Raw genomic sequence first — 18,957 nt, 5'->3', positions numbered from 1 at the left:
CACACGTGCGTGGCTCGGAGGGAAGACTCAGGAGAGGCTGTGCTGTGCACAGGGCCCGACAGAGCTCCAAGCTGCAGCCTTGGTGGCCAGGCCAGAAGTCGCCATCCAGGTATGAGCGGGTGCGGTCAGGAGGATCTGTGTGTCAGGGAGAGCTAGAAATGGTCTGTGTGTCCACACAGGGAGGGGCAGGAATGAAAGAGTGGGTTTCGATCCATGCCACTGGAGGCTCAAACCTGGGCTCTTTCCCTTTTTAGATCATCATGGATTGGGATGGGGCGGCAGAAGGAACCTGGAGAAAGCCCCACTGGCCAGTGTATAGCCCAACAGGGGTTGTTCCTTTCAACCACAGATATTCTACAGAAAGGAGAATGGGATCTTTCGAAGCCCCTTGAGAGTCATGATGTGTAGGAAGGACAGGACCAAACGTGGGAAAGCCTTCCAGCCTGAGACTGGAAGAGAATAGTAACCCAGATGGGTGACTCCAGACTCCGTGACCATGTTGGTCAGCAAGATGTCGGATTATGTAGAACAGGGCCTCAGATTGTCCAAGGGGACTGGGGGGGGGGGTGTCTATAACCCCAGAGGTCCCACCTCACCATCTCCTGGGCTAGCTGGGACCCCAAGAAGACAACTCCTTCTTGACACCCAATTCTCAGAGGTTCAGACACCAGAAGAATCCAGTTCTTTTGGTTTCTCAGCACACTAAATTGTCTCTGAGGCTTGATCTCCACACAATACGGAAGACATTAATTATCTAGTGCCTATGAGCGGGGAGCTACTTTATCAAAGCCACTGCACCATCTGAAACCATAGCCTGTGGACAGGCGAGTGGCACTAATCTTCAAACGTAATCATTTTTCACGAGTCCCAGCAGTCTGATTACCCCATTTCCCAGCAAAGATTTAATAGTGGAGTACTAGCGTGAAGCCTTGTATTTCAAAGACTTTACAAGTGTGGCTCCTGTATATTTTATTAGCATGTAAGGGGGCACTGTCACCAACTCACTTGTCAAAAATAAATGAATAGAGTACGTTGGTGATGCATTTATTCATTATCTATTTGACATGTGACTGAGTGTGCAGGGCTGGGGAAGTGATAAAAGATCTCCTGGTCTTCACTTCAAAGAAGCGCCTTCCCTACTACAACCTTGTCAGTTGCCCAGTTGCCCCCAGGTGAGTATGATTCATGTGAGGTGAGGGGCCAAGAAAGAGACTCCACTGACGGCACCATGGGGCATTCTCTGTGGGGAGGGCAGAAGACAGGCTGCTTTACTTATCTGCCAGGTGTTTCCATTGTACTGGTGGCTTTAAGCCACCCCAAATCCCAGCTCCTTGGAATCTCATGGCTCTTGCTAGTGGGAATGAACTAGGAGAACTCATGATTTGGGAACTTGAGCTTCTTCCTCCTCAGCTCTGGGGCCTGGAAATAGCCAGAGAATTTGGGTTTAAACAGTTTGGCCACCAATACAGTATCGACCCAAATCTGACAGTCTCAAAGGTAGTGGAGATTAGGGCACCACTAGAAAAGATGAAGTGATGGGGAAAAGCAAAAACAACTTAGAGGTGGGAGGTGGGGGAAGGCAGGCCGTACAGAGAGACCTGGATCTGACTGCTAAAGAAGATGTGCAAAGAGTAAGATCAGGAAGGACAGCTATCAGTTACTATAAAACCAGAAACTGTGAGAGGAAGTATGTATCAGCAGACCGAGTCCTGGAATGGGAGAATTAGAGGGTATCCTTTGAAATCTGAAAGAGACAAGTTAAGGACAAATAAAAAGTCCCATTTCACCTTGAAAAAAGTAAACTTAGGAAACATTTGGTCCCAAGACATAAGACAGGATAAAGATGAAAGATCGCTAAAAAAAAAAAAAAAAAAAAAAGGATGGCAGAGCCACTCTGCTTCATTAGGGAAAAGAGAATATTTGAAGGGTGTCCCTGGTTTTAAGGATAAGTTCAGGGGCACAGGCAGGTCTTCTGCACAGTCTTGGGCAGTTAGGACTCACATGTGAGAGTCCACTGGGCTAGTCCTAGGGGGCAGCAAGGACAATCTTTCCAGAGGACAAGTAACTCTGCTGGGGAGCAAGATCCAGTCCCTTCATCCTTTGCGTATCTCCTCTGTGACCCCACAGCATTCATGGGGACACTGAGCCCTGCTATAAGGCAAAGATGCCTCCCTGTGGCCCCAAAGAACACCCATCACCAGACTATTGGTGGCAGCTTCTAAGAGCCTCCCAGTTTTTTTCCTCCACCAACATCTTCCTAAAGTCCATATTGTTTAAATTCTAGATATTGTACCTTTAAAGCAAATCGGTGTTTCCAAGGCCTGAAGAACATAATGTCAGTTATGTATCACTTGTCCCCTTATGGCTCACATAAGTCCACATAATGGAATTAAAGACAATACTCACACGTGCATTAAGCCACCATCCTCATTCAGGTGCTCAGAAGTGAGGCCCCAGAAGGTAAAGGGACTTACTTGCCTAGGACACAGGAGAGCCTACAATCCCATAGCTGCTGGTGGAAGAAGGTTCTGGGTGCTTCCTGCCTGCCCTGCCAGCTGCATCACGCTGACTTTACAGATGGCCTATGGGCTCTGCAAGCTAGAGGCCCTCAAGAGTATTTGATGCTTGGTTCTCAGACATATGGCTGGATTCCTGAGGGGGAGTGGTCTCCTCATGGCAGAAATACAGAGCTTCTGTGCCTGGCTGCATGATGGAGGAACAGCACATTTTCTGGGTTTAGCAGGCCAGCCCTGGAGTCATTTCTTACCAGGGGCCCCTAGAAAGGTTGTGATTGTCCCTCCATGTGTGCATCTGGGAGTGTGGGAATGTGAGTGGAAAGAGCAACACAGCACCCTCGGGCATTACGGGGCTCCCTAGCAATGCCCTTTCCTACAAGTTCTTCTTTAAAAAAAAAAAAAAGGCCGTAAATGTGGTTTGTTGGGAGAAGGGCAAGGGAAGAGCAGGGTTCTGGGAACAGAGCTGCTCAGCAGAGCCGGCCACTCCCCACTGCTCGGCCCTCTATGTTGCAGGTCTGGGTGTGACACGGCCCGGGCCGGAAGCCCTCTCCGGCCGACTATCCAGTGTTAGGCCCTGGTCCTTGCTCACACTCATTCCCTTCCAGGGTACTCAGCCCTGAGCTGCTGCTCAGCATGGAGGTAGAGGCAACTCTCCCATTCAGAACGCAGAGGTGGTGCCTGGGGAGGGTGACACTCCAGTAACAAGGATCTGAGGCCAGAATGGGGGTGTGAAGAGTGGAGAGCCACCCAAGGCCTGCACCGGGCGGGGGGCGAGGGGAGGTGGTGCTCTGTGCCCCAGGGTACCAGACTGAGAATCCCCATGTGCTCTCCAGGTAGAAAACAAAGGGAGGTGTTGGCCAACGGCATCCCAGACCCGCCCTCCTACGCGGGGGGGCCTCTGGCAGAGGGATGGGGCGCAGGGACAGTGGGTAGTACCGGATTCGGGCATCTTAGTCTCGGAGGTGGTGGTGGGAGGCCTCTCCATGGTGGTGGCGGCAGTGGTTGTAGTTGTGGCGACGGTGGTGGTGGCCATGGTGGTAGGTGCAACACTTGGGATGGTGGGGACTGTTGTGGCTTCGGTGGTGGCAGCGGTGGCAGTAGCGTCTGTACTGCTCACAACGCCCGTCACACTCACCGTGGTCAGGGGCAACGTGGGAGGAGCTGAGAGGGAAATGTAAAACAGCTGCGTCTGGTTGGTCTGGGGGTCCCCAGCCTGGACTCGTGGCCCCGCGTGCAAGGCAGGCAGCCCCGGGGAGGAGATGGAGCTCAGGAACCAGAAGCCTCCCCCAGCGTGACGGACCAGGTCGGACGGATCACAGTGAGAGAACACAGCCATGGGCCAGGAAGAGAATGAAGCCCCGTGTGTGTTTCATTTTCTTCTCATGGTCTGTGTGGCTCGAAGCACCCAGCATGCACCCGGCTGAGAGTGAGGATGAGGATAGTAAAGGACCCACACCGAATCGCTCAGGCCCCAGAGATGGCATGGGGTCCCTGGCCAGCGCCACCCAGACACAGGCCAGTTAGCAGCACTTGGGTCCAGCCCTGGAGCTCCGGCCTTGGAGGGGGGCAGGTGGCTGGCTGTGTCCTGTAGGAGCACTGGGAAGACTCCCATTCCAGCCATTCACTCCAAAGGTGCCCCTTCTCATGGCTGCTTGAGTTCTAACACCCTCAAACCCAACGACAGAGAGAGAACAATCCCCACTCTGTGGGTCAGCCTCCCAGCGTGGTCTCAGGCTGTCCCCAGGCTCTGGCTCTTGTCCATAGCCCTGCCTCTCCTCCCTTCTTCTCTGCCCGGTGACGGTCCTTCCTGCAATGACCCTGCTCCACCTTGCAGTAACTTGTAGTGACTCCTCTCTTCCAAGGACATTCGGGCTCCAGGTGCCACAAGCCCTTTCCTTTTACACTAGGATGTGGGATGGGTGCTATTGGGGTCACCGTATAGTCTGTGCTCAGTAGATGGAGAAATCCCAGGATGCAAGTGAGATACATTTGTGGGCTTCTTTTTTACATATATTTTCAGGGGGACTGGTTCAAATCTGTGCCTACTTTCACAATCTTATCTCCCGTCCAAAGCTATGCTTGACATCAGTCAGCCCTGGGCGGGGGCGGGGGGGGGGGGCTGTCTACCAATATGACAATATGACATCATTTCCGTAGGCCCTCTTTCCTTCTACAGAGGGGTCGTGGAAGCTAACTGAGGACTGCCCTACAACTCTCTAGTTCCAATATTACGAAAGCTGAGAGTATGAGAATGGTGGGGGCAAATCAGAGAGAGGCAGGGCCAACTCTCCCCCTTGCCATCTCTTGTAATCTGATCACAGTCCACTTCTGGGGCAGAAGGCAGGGCGTTAAGACATAAGAAGATACTCGTAACCCCTGAGGAATAGCCACATCCCAGCCCAAAGCTCCAGAAGTTTAGGAAGATAATATCCCCACTGCCCAGAAGGGGAGCCAGGACAGGGAGGGAACCAGAGAGACAACTGCCTGAGAGCTTTTCTCAGGGGAGAATGAAGAGACCCCAGACCTTTTCAACAAGAGCCTGACCAACAAAAGCCCTTTCATTCCTCTAGGTCTCTGATATTACAAGTCCCCACAGAGAAAGAAGGACTGTTCTGGGATCCCAACCACTCCCCTATGTGTAAGATCAGAAGTCACACTGGGTGGCCAACTATGTCCCATGCATTCCAAAGATTCCTGGACAGGGTCAAAGCAGACTGCTAGATTCCCTGGACTCCAGTCAACTGAGAGGTCAGGGAGGTGTGAGGAGGGGATAGCCCTCCCTGTCAAAGTCACTGTCCAAAGATCTATTAGTTCAAGGTGGCTCCAGGCCTGGAGAGCTCAGTGCTCTATGGCTCAGCATGATAGAATTCACCTATCCCACTCACCAAGACAGACAGATGGACAGACAGACAAAAGGACAGAGAAGCCCGAGAGACCCACAAGCTAAAGGTCGGCTCTCTCCCAGGCCCGGCTCCTTGCAGCTCCTGTGGCCACGGACACACATGGGCTTTTCTGGCTACTCTGTGCTGCGGGGAGGAATCTGGAGAGATTATCTTGCCCATCTGGGCAGGATCTGCTCTGACTTGGTTCCTTGTATCGGTATGTATTTTCTAATAATTTCTGGCAAGTACAATGTTCACAGAGCCCTCCTTTTCTAGAACTATTTAAAAGGCACCATCAAAAAGCTTTGGGGAGAAATTCCTTTTGAGTTAAGACCATCCCACTCTGTGTAGCACAGACCTGAGCAGTGTTGTACATTTCCTGGGCCCCCAGAATCAGTGTCATTTCCCCCCAAAAGCTATACATACTCTCACATGCCCCTTAGTTCTCATAAAGCAGAAACACACGCTACACTCCCACAGGCCCACAGTTAGGCTTGCACCTGCTTCCCTGGGCGCTCCAGTAATTAGCCCTAGAAACAGATGCTAAGAGAGGCTAGGTTGGGGAGAGATATTCCCCCTGGTCCTGCTGTTCAGAAATAAGGATGGGAAATGACTCTGAGGATGCTTCAAGGTCTAGTCCCTCCCCTGCAAAGGTCCCTCTACCAAGTGCGACAAGAAGGAAGCCCTTCTGATGACAGCCACCTAATTGCCTTTCTTTCAGCTCAGTGGTTAACAGTCTCTGGGTATCAGTTAGAGGGGAACAAGAGGCAAGGAGTGGCTTCCCAAATGTCCTCCCCAAGGACTCCTCATTGGAGTCACCATGGAGGAGGCAGCCTCGGCTGGCTGAGGTCCCAGCTGGCAAATCAGTGTTCTCTTTGACCCACTTATTAGCTGCGTCTATTGTCCCATGGTTGGACAGGGCCAGATGGACAGGGAGACCAGGAGAGCAGAGGCAAGAAGGAAAACCTCGGGCTGAGTTGGAGGCTTATAGAGGTGAGCGGGGAAGGCAAGTTTTCACACAGAAACGGTCCAGGGCTCAAGTCAAAGGGGATTCAGAGGATTCCATCCCCTGGGGTGGAGAGAGAGAGAGCAGAACGGGATAAGGGGCTTGGAGATGGAGTGGCCCATAGGCTGGCCAGGCATGTTGTTGAGCCAGGATGTCATCTCCAGTGAAAGCAGGAATTATGGGCTGGAGAACCACTACCCTTGTCAATGATGGGTGGAGACCACCAGCCTGGCAATGGAGAATGAGGTGTGTGTGTGTGTGTGGGTGTCCAGGGTGGGTCTAGAACTGGAAATACGGCACCCCTCCCTCAGGGCCACGTCAGCCTAATGGGTGACCTCATGCACATTGGAAGACACTGAATGCCACGGCTGAGGGTTTTCCACCAGAGTTTTGGGGAACACCACATTTTTTGGAGAAAAGTGAGAGGGGACTCTTTCTGACCCCTCCATTTTCAGAACCTGCCATGGAGCTGCCCACCAAACATGTGCAGATCTGAGTTACAGTGGAGGACATTCCCCAGACACTCCAAGGTGGAAGGTCCATCCAAAAATGTCCACCTGGCACACGGACTACCCTGGCCAAACCACAGATGTCCAGGACAGATGGGCAGCAATCCTGAGAGGCTACAGACATGGGAGCATGAGAGGGATTATTTTCACTGGGGAAGATAGGAACAGATCAGTGTGGCAGGGGGAGGGGGACATCCAGGTTTAGGGAAGATGAGAGGGAAGGGAGCCATGGGCTGGACAACAGACCGATATCAAAAATGTCGAACCTGGGTTCCACAGCTTGGCTTCTGCAAATTGCGAAGGAGGTTCTTGGGCATTGACAGCTGAGAACAGCAAATGCCACCAGCACATCTCATTTCCAAAGATGTGCAGTGTCATGGCCTCTACTGCCGTGTCATAGGGAAGCTGAAGCCTAGGAGGCACATTTGATTGAGGCTCAGAGACCTGCACTCATTGTGCATACGTGATAGGCTTGGATGTTCTCTAAATGGGGAGCAGAAAGTGGGGAGTTTGGAAAGGTCACTCATGAGAGGGGCAGCCAGGCTTGGCACGGACGCTCCCTGAGCAGGGCAGGCTCCCTGCTGCCAGGTGGAGCTGCCTTGGGCCCCAGAAAGGGGGAGGCGGGCTGGGACCTGCTTGACCAATGAACTTCAAGCTGATTCACTTGAGGTCTTGTGTCTCTCCTTCTATGTTCACTAAGTCTGCTTAGGCTACCCTGAGCACCTGCTAGAATAGTTCCAGAAGAGACCTTTGTGCAAAGTTGAGTCAGAAAGTCAGGGCAGCCCCCAGGGTACAAGGATGGCTTTCTCCATGGTCCCTAGGCCCAGGACACCTCTCTATTCTACCTCATATCCCAGTGGAGGTGTTTAGGCCCTGTGGGGACGCACTGGGACCCACCAGCCTGGGTGATGATGTGGAGGGGGAAGGGGTTGGGGGGAGGGAAGGATGATAGCTATGCACCACCCACAGATCTGGCAAAACAAACAAACTGAAGGAAGCAGGGTGTGCAACGGAAATAGAATCAACCTAAAAAGGGGGAGGGAGGAACCCAGATCATAAGCTAACCCTTGGCTTCCTCACCTGCTTCTCAGTCCTCTCCACTGCCTAGAGCTTTAGGAGGCTCTAGTGATCCCCTGCCCCCCAGCCTCTGCCAGGGTGAGCCTTGTTGTCAGCTTCAGAGGAAGACAGGGGGAGGAACCCCGGGATCCCCTACCTAAGCATCTCCAGCTTGAGGATAGGCCTTCTACGGTGACACGCCCTTTGGTGCCCTTGAACCCACAACATGAGGGCTTGAGAGGAGGACTGTGGTCAGCAGGTCATTGCCTAAGCCGGGCCTGCTTGCCCACTCCTCATGTCTGCTATCCATTTACCTCCCAGACCCTGAGAGTGGAGGCTGTTCTTAATGCTGAAGATTCTGAGAAGCTGGGTTTCTAAGGAGCGAGGGAACAATCATCCCACGGTGCCCACTAAGAGTCCAAGTCCTGGAGCCCCTGGCCCTATCCAAGGACAAGCTCACTCATTGTCACTGACCAGAACCCACGGTAGATGGCAGAGCTGGCGCCAGGGCCCCATGCAGCATGCATGGTCAGCATGCACAGCGTGCTCACCCGTTGGTCACCCTTCCAGGAGATGGCAGCCTGACCAGAAGCCAGGAGCCAGCTGCCTGCATTCATGGTAGAGCATTCCTTTAAGGGGCACAGCTGGCCACCCAAGGGCTATGGACCCTCTCTCTGTGATCTGAGACGTCAAAACCAGGCAAGGGCCCAGGTCAGTAAGGGGAAGTAATCACTCAGCTTCTAAGAAAGCTGCAGGTGCAGAGACTAGGTCTGGAGCCCCTGTGCATGTGGGGTGGCCACTCCTAAGCCATCCTAGGGGGCCAAGAGTAAGGGAAGGGAAGAGGGGAGGGGTTTGACCTCCTCTGATCCCATCCTCCACACACACACATCCTTCTTGACAGTCCGGCTTCCCAACCCCTGAAAGAGTGAGTCTGGAGCATGCTTTTGTCCCGAGCCTCTCCCTCCTTCTCCACCCTGGCTGGGCTGGGCTCCACCTGCATTGTCCCATGCCATGTCCATTACCTCTGCTGCTGGTACGGTACCTGCTGTTGGAGTAGCTTCAGAACACAGCGCCCAAGATGGCCAGAGAGAGGGAGAAAGGATGAGAGAGGGAAGACAAAAGAGAGCACAGGTGAAACCACAGGACAAGCAAGTAGAGGACTGTCTGGCTCAAACCTGACCCAGACAGTGTGGCCAGGTGCTGGCTACTTCCCTGAGGATGCCAACTGGTGTCCATGTTCAACTCCATGGGGGTCTGGTATGTTCCTCCAGAAAACTGTCCACCAGGATCTTGGAGACCTTTCTGATTCTACTTCCACTCAAGGACTATCATCTAAGGGGTGCTAGTAGGGACAGTCTACCTAGAGTGCTCTGTTTCCAGGTCTTTCCCCAAGGGTGTGTCCTTTCCTTGGCCAGGCTGATCTTTATGAAGAAGGCTGGGTAACCACCCACGATGCCAAGAACCACCCAAGATACCATAAGGTGTAGGTGGCATAGGAGGACATCTACCCTAGTCAAAAGGATGGTTCCTGTATCTTTGTGGGAAGATGGTAAAGAGTGTTGCAGTGGATGGAGGAGGGGTGAGCATATTTCATGACTCCTCTCCCACACCATCTCAGCCCTGGAAGGCCTAGGAACTGCCACAGACTGCAGCCCTGAGGCCCCTGTCCCGAGGGTCTGCTGCCCCAGTTCTTTCCCACCAGCTGTACTTTATGAAATAAGAAACCCAACTGTGGATTGGGAACCCTAAAAGAAATTCCTGAATTTACTGCAACTCTAAATTGAGAAGAAAGTTTCCCTTTGTGTTCTTGTCCCCTGGGGCCCCAGAACGTATCCCAGGGTGGTCACTAAGGCTGGACAATGGGGCTTTGTTGATCTGATATTCTGTATTGGGCCGGAGATGGGGAGGGACAAGGGACTCTCTTTATGTCTCTCCATATAGAATTGAGTCATCAGGATAGTGCACTATCCCCTGTCTGGCCAGGCTTTTGGTAAGAGGCATATTATTAGCCACAAAGTCCCCCCGCCATAATAAATTGCCCAAGTGCCGGGGCGGGGGGGTTGATGAGGGAGGAGAGCTTATTGCGTGGCTCAGGCCTGGCTTACAAGACCAGAGAATGACCCAGTCGGCCTTTCTCCAGCTTCTGCCTATCTCCTCTCCAGCTTGTCCCAGCACTGGTCTGCTGGCCGGGTAAGGGGGGTTGCAGATTGGGGAGGGAGGCAGGGCTGCTCTGAAGCTGACCTGGGAGCCCTGGCAGCAGGCCTGGCAGCCCCAGTGAAGGAGCACCGAGGCTCTCCTGGGGTGGGGAGGCGGTGTTTGGGAGGGCCAATCTAGGCCAGGGGCAGGGGGTCGCCCCTCAGCCTTCTTGGGCAAGCACTGCACAGAGTAACCTGTCATCTCCCTTAAGAATCCCTGTTCACACTGTCTCTTCCTTTGTAGAACCGAGCCCTCCTCTGCACAGCCTGTGCTAAATGTAACGTTCCTCATGTTGAACAGCAATTAGATATTCCTGTGGATGTCTCCCCTTCTAGACTGTGTTCCTTGCTTTTGGCACAGGGTCTGGCACCTCATGTTGTGGGTACTCAGGAAATGGCTGTTGAATACACCACTGTACCTCTGGAGAGGCAGGGAGTCCCCTCCTTCTGGAGGGGGGCTGCCAATATCCGGGCTTCTATAAACCTGACCTCCCCCCTTCGCTGCAGGTTCTGAGCACCAGCCTGGGTACAAGTGAGCCTGGAGCCCCCTCTAGTGGCCTTCACAGGCAGGTGCATTCTGGGGGATGCTCCGCGGGGTGGAAGATGCCAGGAGCCAAGAGCTGAGTGCATTCGCTCTGGGGAAGCTGGCTTGGCCAGTGGCTGTTCCCCAACACCCCCTCCCCATGGCCTGACATCCCACCCAGCTCAGACTACACCTCCTGTTCAGCTCATTATCCTGGCAAATAGCCTCAATCAAGGCCTCCCTCCCTCTTTGGCCCACGTGCCTTTGGGAGAAGGGGTGTCCCAGAGCCCTCCCCAGGCAACCTTAGTAACAGTGCTGCCCCTCTCGATAGGCGAACACTTCCACAGTTCTCTGAAGTTCATTAGCAAGTTTACTTTCCATGTGCTTTTCCTCAGGTCATCTCCACTGTGGACTCAGGCTTGCTTCCTTATACCTACCCCCGTCCCCGCCCCAGGAGGACAGATGATAGATGTTAAGTAACAGAGCAAGTCAAGACAAAGTGGGGATCAGGTCTGACTGCAGCCATCTAAGAAGATCTGAGTTTTCCAGATACATCACCAGCATCTACCTCTCAGCATAGGAGATGGGTTCTCTTGTATTCTATTGGGGGCTGGAGGACCTGCAGCCTTGTCTTCTCTCCATCCCAGAAGGCCGGCCAGCCAGAAGGCCAGGCCAGGGTGTTTCTCTAGGCATCTGGATTAGCCGGGATCTTTCACCCCAAAACTGCTGCAATGCACTTACCTTCATTTGGGGGTGCTGGTGACTCCTCTGTGACTGCTTCCCCAGAGCCCACCTGCGTCCTGGCACTGAGGGTAAAGCGGTAGCGCGACACGGGGTCTGCTCTTTGCATCGTGAACTTGGTCTGATTGGGAGAGAAGTTTTCCACTATCTGCTTTCCTAATTTGGTTCCATTAACTGGGAAGAAATAGGTAAGTGAATTCAACTTCAGTAACATTGGCCATGGTGGGTTATATACTCTGCAGCTGGAAGGAGAAAGCCTTCCCGACTCTGCGGCAAGGGGAACAAGTGGGGCCTGATCCCCGACCCTGGGGATGGGAGATTTGGGTTCAAGGGCAGACTGCTGGGCAAGAACTTTCTGGCTCTTCAGTGACAAACCAGGGGTTAAGACTTTTTCACTGATCTCATTATCTCCAGCTCACTATAAAGTTATGTGGCTGATTCTGAAAGATTTAGTTTATAATCCCCAGGCCTTTTTAACGAGGACAAAACTTTTGAGTTCCTTTCTTCCTTTCAAACAAAACTAGGGCAGAACCACTAGAGCTTTTGATCATTAATGCCTCCTTTGTAAAAGGCCTATTCAGTATAGCTCAAAGGGGAATGGTCAGGTCCAGAGGTGGATTCAGAGCAGCGTACAAGCACACAGTCGGCTATTAAAATCGTCAACAACACAACACCTGGCCCTTTGAGCTTCCCAATGAGGTACGACATCACCTACTTTAGAGGTTTTTCAAATATAATGACACTCCTGTCCTCCAGCGGTGACACTAAGCTCTTTTGGTGAGGTCTTCCCTGCCCACGTTCCTGACTGAGTCACTCAAGATACAGCTGCCTTACCATACGTGACACTTTGTTTACTGTCCCCGAGTATTGTGTGGATTCTCTTGTATGCAATCTACCTCATTGGATGAAGTGCACAACTTGTAGGTGTTGGAGACTCTAAGATCCCTGAGGGGCCGAGGTTGAGTTCCTCATTAGATCAGAAGTTCCCTTTTTCTCCCTGGCCAACTAGAAGATTCCTGCAAAAGGAGCTGTCAGGCGAGCAGAGGGCTGGCTCTCACCTGCCTCACCTAACACCCCGGGGAACTTTCTCCTTGGCGCTTCCATCCCTTTGCACTGTTCTCTGCACCCATAGGCTTTCTACTTCGATTCCTTAGTGAAATGGTGAGAATGGGGTTTCTGAATCCCAGATGAAGAGAAAGAAGGATGGAACGTACAAGCCACATATTTGAGAGTGTATCCGATCAGGATCCCATTGGGGTGTTCCGGATGATCCCATTCCAGGTTGATTGTCTCCAGGTTGGGCTGCCGGACTCGGAAACGTCTGGGGGCACTGGGTACTTGGGGAAGGAGGAGAGGGCAGGGGAAGAGAAGGGGTGGGTAGAGGCAGGATGAGGAAACACAAAAAAAAACAAAGCACAAGTATGAAGGCATGGACCTTTGGGCAACCCCCACGCTGGTTGGCTGCCACGTCAGAACCCAGGAGGACCATGGGGGTGAGGGGGCACAGCCCTCAGCCCCAGCCAGGATGCTGTATCCCTCCCGTTTACGACACACACGGGTCAGACTCTGTTTAAAATGGGGAAGAAGTCAGGTTTTCCTTTAGCAACGACGGTGGTTTGGGCATACGTTAGGCTGTTCCCTTGCAAAGATGCCTTCGAGCTGTTCAGGGACCCAACCACAGCTGTGTATGCAGAGGCCGCAGTTCCCAGTCCTCAGGCGAGGATTCTCAGTCTCCGAGCTGAGAATGTGGGTTCAGGGGCGAGGAGAAAGAAACCCAGGATGGGACTCAGGGACAGGGCACCAGGAGCGGGGGCGATGGGGAGGCTGGAGATGGAAAGCAAAATGGGGGGTGGGGCAGGAAAGAGAGGAATAAAGAAAGCAAGAGGGAAGAATAGAGAAGGAGGAAGAGAAGAAGAATATGGGGGAAGCCATTAAGGAAGGAGGGAGGAGAAAGAGAAGAGAAATCGGCAAATGTCGAGCTGATAAACAGTAGTGAGCTTTGCAGGAATCTGCCTCCCAGGGCCAGGGGGACCTGGAACCAGCAGCAGGCAGGGCGCCCCCTGCCGGGCCACCTGTCCAGACAGAAGCTTCTGGATCCCAGTGCTGAGTGAACTCTGAAGGTCCTGAGTGCTGGGGAATAAGCCGGGTGCTTCTGGTGGTCAGGGAGACTGTGCTTCGACCTCCGGAGTCAGGGGGTAGCCAGGGCTCCCGCAGCACCCTTGTAGGGGGGAAGGTCAGTCCGCTAGCCCTTCTGGAATTCTGTCAGCAGGCAATACAGGTCTTCTCCTGAGATACACAGTCCTGTCAGGGCAGGCCAGCCGGTCATGCAGCACTCGGGGGATGGCAGGAGCGGCTCAGCTTGCAGGACGTAGGTGCCTTGGGGGTCGCAGCAGAGGTCACCTTGTGCTGTCTGGCCAATGTATGCTGGGGCTGCTCGAGGCCCACCTGGACGTGCTGCCCTTGTCCTGCCCCACCCTGCAGAGTCTCAGGGCAGACCTACCTCCTTCCGGGGTGGTGAACTCCTTGGTTTCACTGCGAGGCCCATCGCCTCTCCCATTGACCACGACCATCTCCAGCTTGTAGTTACTGTAGGGGAAGAGGCGGGACACCACGCCGCGGGGGCGGTCACCAGGGAAGCTGGCTTGCTGTCTCTTCTGAGACACCCACAGGTTCTTCAGCAAGCTGCTCTCCCTCCAGTAGTAGGCCTTCAGGACAGAGGCAGGCCGGTGAGGGGTGGTCAGGTGGAGCCGGGTTAGTAGTTAGTGCCAGTGGTAGTGACAATTTGCCCTCTGCTTGCCACAGGCTCCAAATCCCGAATGCCCTGGGTAGCCCCGCCTGGGCTGGGGCAGTGGCCTTAGAGGCCCCATTCATTAGCCCCTAGTGAGTGTGAACTGATGTCAAACAGGACATGGGGGCTTGGGGTTCAATCATTTTCTGAGCCACACTGCCTCTCTCAGAAGTAGGCAAGTTGGCCAAAGTTACTGATGGAGCTGGTGCTTACTTCCATCATGACACTTAATTCCAGTCCCGGGAACAAGATGCTCATGGAGTTCATGCTGGAACCACAAATGATAAGCCCAGGGTGCAGGCACGGAGAGCTCTCTTCTGTGCTCAAAGGCCACATCCCCTTGAGTTGGATTAGTATGGTTTTAGGTTGGCAGGAAGCAGGAGTTGAAAAGTAACAGGTTACCCCCACAAGTCTGAATATGAGAGTTGATTTAATCCTTTGAAGTCAAGCGGTTTCTTTTAATATTGTTTGAAGACCTTTAGAATGCGATAGACACAAGTCCAAGTCAGTGGACACCAGGCTGCCCGGTGGCAAGATCCTGGATGGGATGGCCTTGAGAAGGTGATAGTGTTAAGGATAGAGTCAAGAGGTCTGGGACATAAGGTAGGGTTAGCACTAGGTACGAAGGCCCAGGTCGGGCTACCGTGTCACCATTACCTGGGCCTCCGATGGCAAAGGAAGAGGAGGAGATCCACACTTGAGAAGGGGACCCAAGGGGAGCTTTAGCTGGAATGATCTCCAGGCAAGTAGGTTAAGGGTGCGAGTCGAGTGCTGGGGAAGAGCTCATTAAGTGTACACATTGTCTTGTCTTCCTTATTAGTGTCCTACTGAATTGATGTCCTAAAAAGAGACCGATCCCTTCCATTCTGTCCCCAGCTGTCCATCAGCCAACTCTCAATGACCTGTAAGTCACAGAACCTGCAGCATCCCATGCCTACAGCCTCTGTCACTTCCCAGGCAACTTTTAAATAAAGCTATGTGTAAGGGAGAGCCTGGCATAGCCTGGTTTTCTCCCTCTTTTCCCCGCCTCAGCCCACCCTTGCAAAGAGGAGAGACATGTGAGCAGAAACTGCCCATAGGCAGGGAGATCAGGAGAAGCCAAGGGCCCTGATAATCCACATGCTGGAGAATCTGGAGTTGGCTGCGACAACAGGGAAAGTGTTTATAATGTCTTGGTGGCTCTGCCTTGTTAGTGAGGGCTTCATGAAACCAGACTGGGTGAGGCAAGCAGTCCAGCAGGGGCCATTAGGAGAGGGGTGTAGCTCAGTGCTGCCTCAACACTGCTCCTAAGATACATGTGTGTCTGCTCACACATGTATTATGAGCATGATGAGCGATATGCAGCATCAACCCAAACCCACCACTCTTCATGTGATCTTCTGCTGAGCAGAATCTCAGCATATCTGTTGCAGGACACACCTGGATACATATAGATATAGATATAGATAAAAAATTTTTTCCAGGTGTATTTTTGAACAGCCAACACCATCTTCTTGAATTAACTCTGGATCCAACAACTACCCCTAGGACCCCTTCCAGGTATCTCATGGCCTGCATCTGCTACACCCTTGCCCTGGTTAGCAAGCTGGGTGGTTAGGCGGGGCTGAGAGCTGGTGTCCTCACTCGGTACTCTCTGAGCTGGCCCTGGACTGTGTCAGGGTAAACGCGGTTCCACTGGAGACTGATGGCTGTGCTGTTCAGGACTCGGATTTTAACATCAGTGGGTGCAGCCCTGGGATCTGCAATGTTTTGGGACAGAGAACTGGTTATGCGAGCGGGGCTGGCCCCTGGACTCTAGGGTCCTCTCGGACTTATTCTCTGCTGGGGCCTCCACCTCCTCTGGACACTGGGTACTCCATGCAGGCAAGGGCTATGACTGTTCCACAAGATTGCACTTGGGGGAGTGGGAAAAAGCCAGCACAAAAGGGCGGCTATCGGGTGGGATGGATCTGCCTACATGTTTGGAGGGCAATTATTTGCTATCCTCCCATGCTGGGTAGCCTCCGTTTGCCCCTGCATCCCAATGCACTACCTTTCTCCACCTGCTCTGTGTCCCAGCAGGCTGCCCTTCTTTGGACTGTGTCAGTGGGTCCTGCTATTCACAGGCTACCAGACGGGTTTGCTCAATAGGAAAGGTCAACAGGAGACCCCAGGGCAGGAGGAGAGGGAGGGTGGGCACTTGGTCCCCTGGCCCTTTGAGGCTCAGAATGTCATAGCAGGGTCCTGCTGTCGCTACCCCTCTGGGTCGTTTCTGATACCTTGCTAGTTTCCATCAAACCCTGTCCTCACATTAGAGATAGCCCCCTTTGAATGACACTCATTTTCCACCAGCACCCTGCAGGAAACATCAGCTACATACTGAAGATGTCCCAACCTCCTTCAGGAGGGGATTCTGATCCTGACTATGTGGAGAGACAGACCCCTTCCCTCTGCTGGAGCTGATTTGTACCTCCTTTTTCTGCACTCTGCCCAACAGAGCACAGGCTGAGGGGGTGGGCAGGTGCCATGGAAGCTGGGGGCGGGTTCACGAAGTCCACTAGACACTACCCATTCTGTACTCACCAGCCAGTAATGCCCGCCAGTCCCCTGTCTGGAAGTGCCTGCACCACGAGACAAGGAGCAGGATGGACAGAGTCGGCTGGTACTACCCACTTATTACAGAGTGGGTCCAATCCATAATCACCTCCAGAAACGTGGTACCTGGGGCCCACTTCTTCCCACCTGACTCAGCACAACACAGACCCTATTCTTAATCCCTAGCACTGGCCCTTGCAATTCCCCCAAGATGTTCCTCCTCCCTTCCTTCTGGTCACCGTATCCATCTACATGATCTTTCCTTGGATCACCTTGACCAGGAGGGGCTGCTCAGCAGCCTATTCCACTGATGTGTTTGGGAGAGGGAGACCACTGCCATCTTAAAAGCCAGGTGCATACTTCCACCTATATGCCCAGAATCATGTACAAAGGCTAGCTTCCCAAAAACTTTACTTTGCATGCCCAATTCCAAAGGTTAAGAGCAACACTGGGATGCCAGCTGGTAGCTGATCTGGATCATTCCAGTCTGGGGCTCTGGAGGCCTTTTCTATTTCTCGAGGTCTCCCCCGGGGAGCCAGGCAAGAATCTGGCCTGTGGCCCTGTTTCCTGTGGAGGAATCTAATTATGGCTCTTTGGGAGGGAGAATCTTGAAGTCTTGGCCCTAGCAAGGCTTGGAGGAAGGTAGCTTAGAAGGCCCGGCTTCTATTTTCAAGCCTGACATTTGCCATTGTATAGTACTGGCAAGAGCTTTCCCTCCTAGGGCCTGAGTTTTCACATCCATAAAATGGGAATATTGGAGCAGGTGATGATGTTCAGTAATTCCAACTAGAGTTCAGGTGATGACATTTCTGCTCCTGACATCAGGGGCCTGTTTGTCCCAGGTCACTCTAGGGAATTTCTCTTTCCTGGAAATCGGCTGTCCTCCCAAGATGTTCTTGGAAGTCCTGTGACCCACCCTGAGGTCCCTGGTCTGTGAGGCTGGCTTTGTGCAGCCCAGCTGTGTGGGTCCTTGCTGGGGCAGGGGAGGGTACTCACAGTCTTCCCCGGAGTAACCGATGACAGTGTCTGGCTCAGGGCCCTTCCCAAAGTCATTTTCGGCCTGGACTCGGATCTCATAGGGCACGTAGACAGGGGTCTGGCCCACCACGTAGCGGGAGCCCCACACTGTGGCGTTGTTCCACGTCTCTCGAGTTTCTCTCCGCCGCCACTTGACGATGTAGCGCAGGTTGGGGCCAAAGGCAGAGGTGGCGTTCATGGGCTGAGCAGGGAGAGATGGAGGGCAGGGGTGGAACCCAGGCCCACCCACAGCCTGCACCCTCCTTCTGTGCCAGCCATTCTGCCCCGATCTGCCCAGCATTGGAAGAGCATGCCACCCTCACACTGAGTCCCCCAATGCCCAGAGTCTTATGAATTCAGCAGCATGTAGCTCTTCTGTGACATGAGCTTCACACTCAAGAACCTAGTCACTCTGACTCCCAGAGCCACCCACATTTGCAAGTCCATAGGGAGCCAAAGCTGTATGTCCAACAGGACTCTCCTGTGATGCATCAGTAGGAAGAACAAAACAAGAAAATAATAGAATATTCTCTGAAGTTGGAGAGGGATGAGTTTTGGGTTAGCCAGCCACAGCATGCCCACTACCAGTGAACTCAGAATTCCAGAACTGACTTGGGTTCTACCGAATCCATGTGTGACTATACTGTCCTTCCCAGTACCTAAGGGGTGTGTATGACTCTGTTCTTTCTTCCCTAAGGGCCTGGTCCAGGAAGCTGTCCCATGGGAGCCCACCCTACAGAGCTGTAGACCAAGAGCTGGTCCTTGCAAGGTCCTAAAGATGAGCCCCAGTGTCTTGAACCTGGGCTTAGCCCAGCTGCCCAGGCTGCTGTGAGATCAAGCCCTCAGAAGGATGGGGATAGCCATGATCCCACATGCTGTCTCTCCCTGCTTCTCTTACCCATGGTGACAGCACAGAAATGTTAATATTTCAGTGGCTAAATGTGCATTTCTCAGACTTGGAAGTGGTTTGGAAAAAAGTCATTTTGAGACCACATATCCCAATTTTGGTTTGACTATATTTTCCAAACCAAAATTGGGATATGTGGTCTCAAAATGACTTTTGAGCCAAGATAAAGATGAGATTTTTTTTTTTCAATCTTGGCCTGTAGGGAAGCTTTTGCATCATCTTCATTCCTGTACTAAAAGAAAG

General features: G+C 52.9%; 1 protein-coding gene across 44 annotated transcripts in view; it reads right to left on the bottom strand.

Annotated features, from left to right (window-relative positions):
- NFASC (neurofascin) overlaps positions 1-18,957 on the bottom strand; it is a 181,330-nt gene that overhangs the window by 19,828 nt on the left and 142,545 nt on the right. For 12 of the 44 annotated variants that reach the window (XM_072759380.1, XM_072759382.1, XM_072759381.1 and 9 more), the window contains 7 exons: positions 17,787-18,009; positions 15,840-15,955; positions 13,929-14,133; positions 12,643-12,765; positions 11,429-11,602; positions 9,012-9,026; positions 3,453-3,677 (listed from right to left, as the gene is read on the bottom strand). In XM_072759380.1, coding sequence (XP_072615481.1) covers positions 3,453-3,677; positions 9,012-9,026; positions 11,429-11,602; positions 12,643-12,765; positions 13,929-14,133; positions 15,840-15,955; positions 17,787-18,009 — 1,081 coding nt within the window. Of the gene's footprint in view, positions 1-3,452; positions 3,700-9,011; positions 9,027-11,428; positions 11,603-12,642; positions 12,766-13,928; positions 14,134-15,839; positions 15,956-17,786; positions 18,010-18,957 lie in introns of all 44 variants that reach the window. The other 32 variants (XM_072759398.1, XM_072759401.1, XM_072759400.1 and 29 more) reach the window with 5 other exon arrangements.

Source organism: Vulpes vulpes, chromosome 5, assembly GCF_048418805.1.
Source record: "Vulpes vulpes isolate BD-2025 chromosome 5, VulVul3, whole genome shotgun sequence".
NCBI lineage: Eukaryota > Metazoa > Chordata > Mammalia > Carnivora > Canidae > Vulpes > Vulpes vulpes.
Note: the sequence above shows the minus strand (reverse complement) of the source record. Positions and strands in the feature narration are given on the sequence as shown.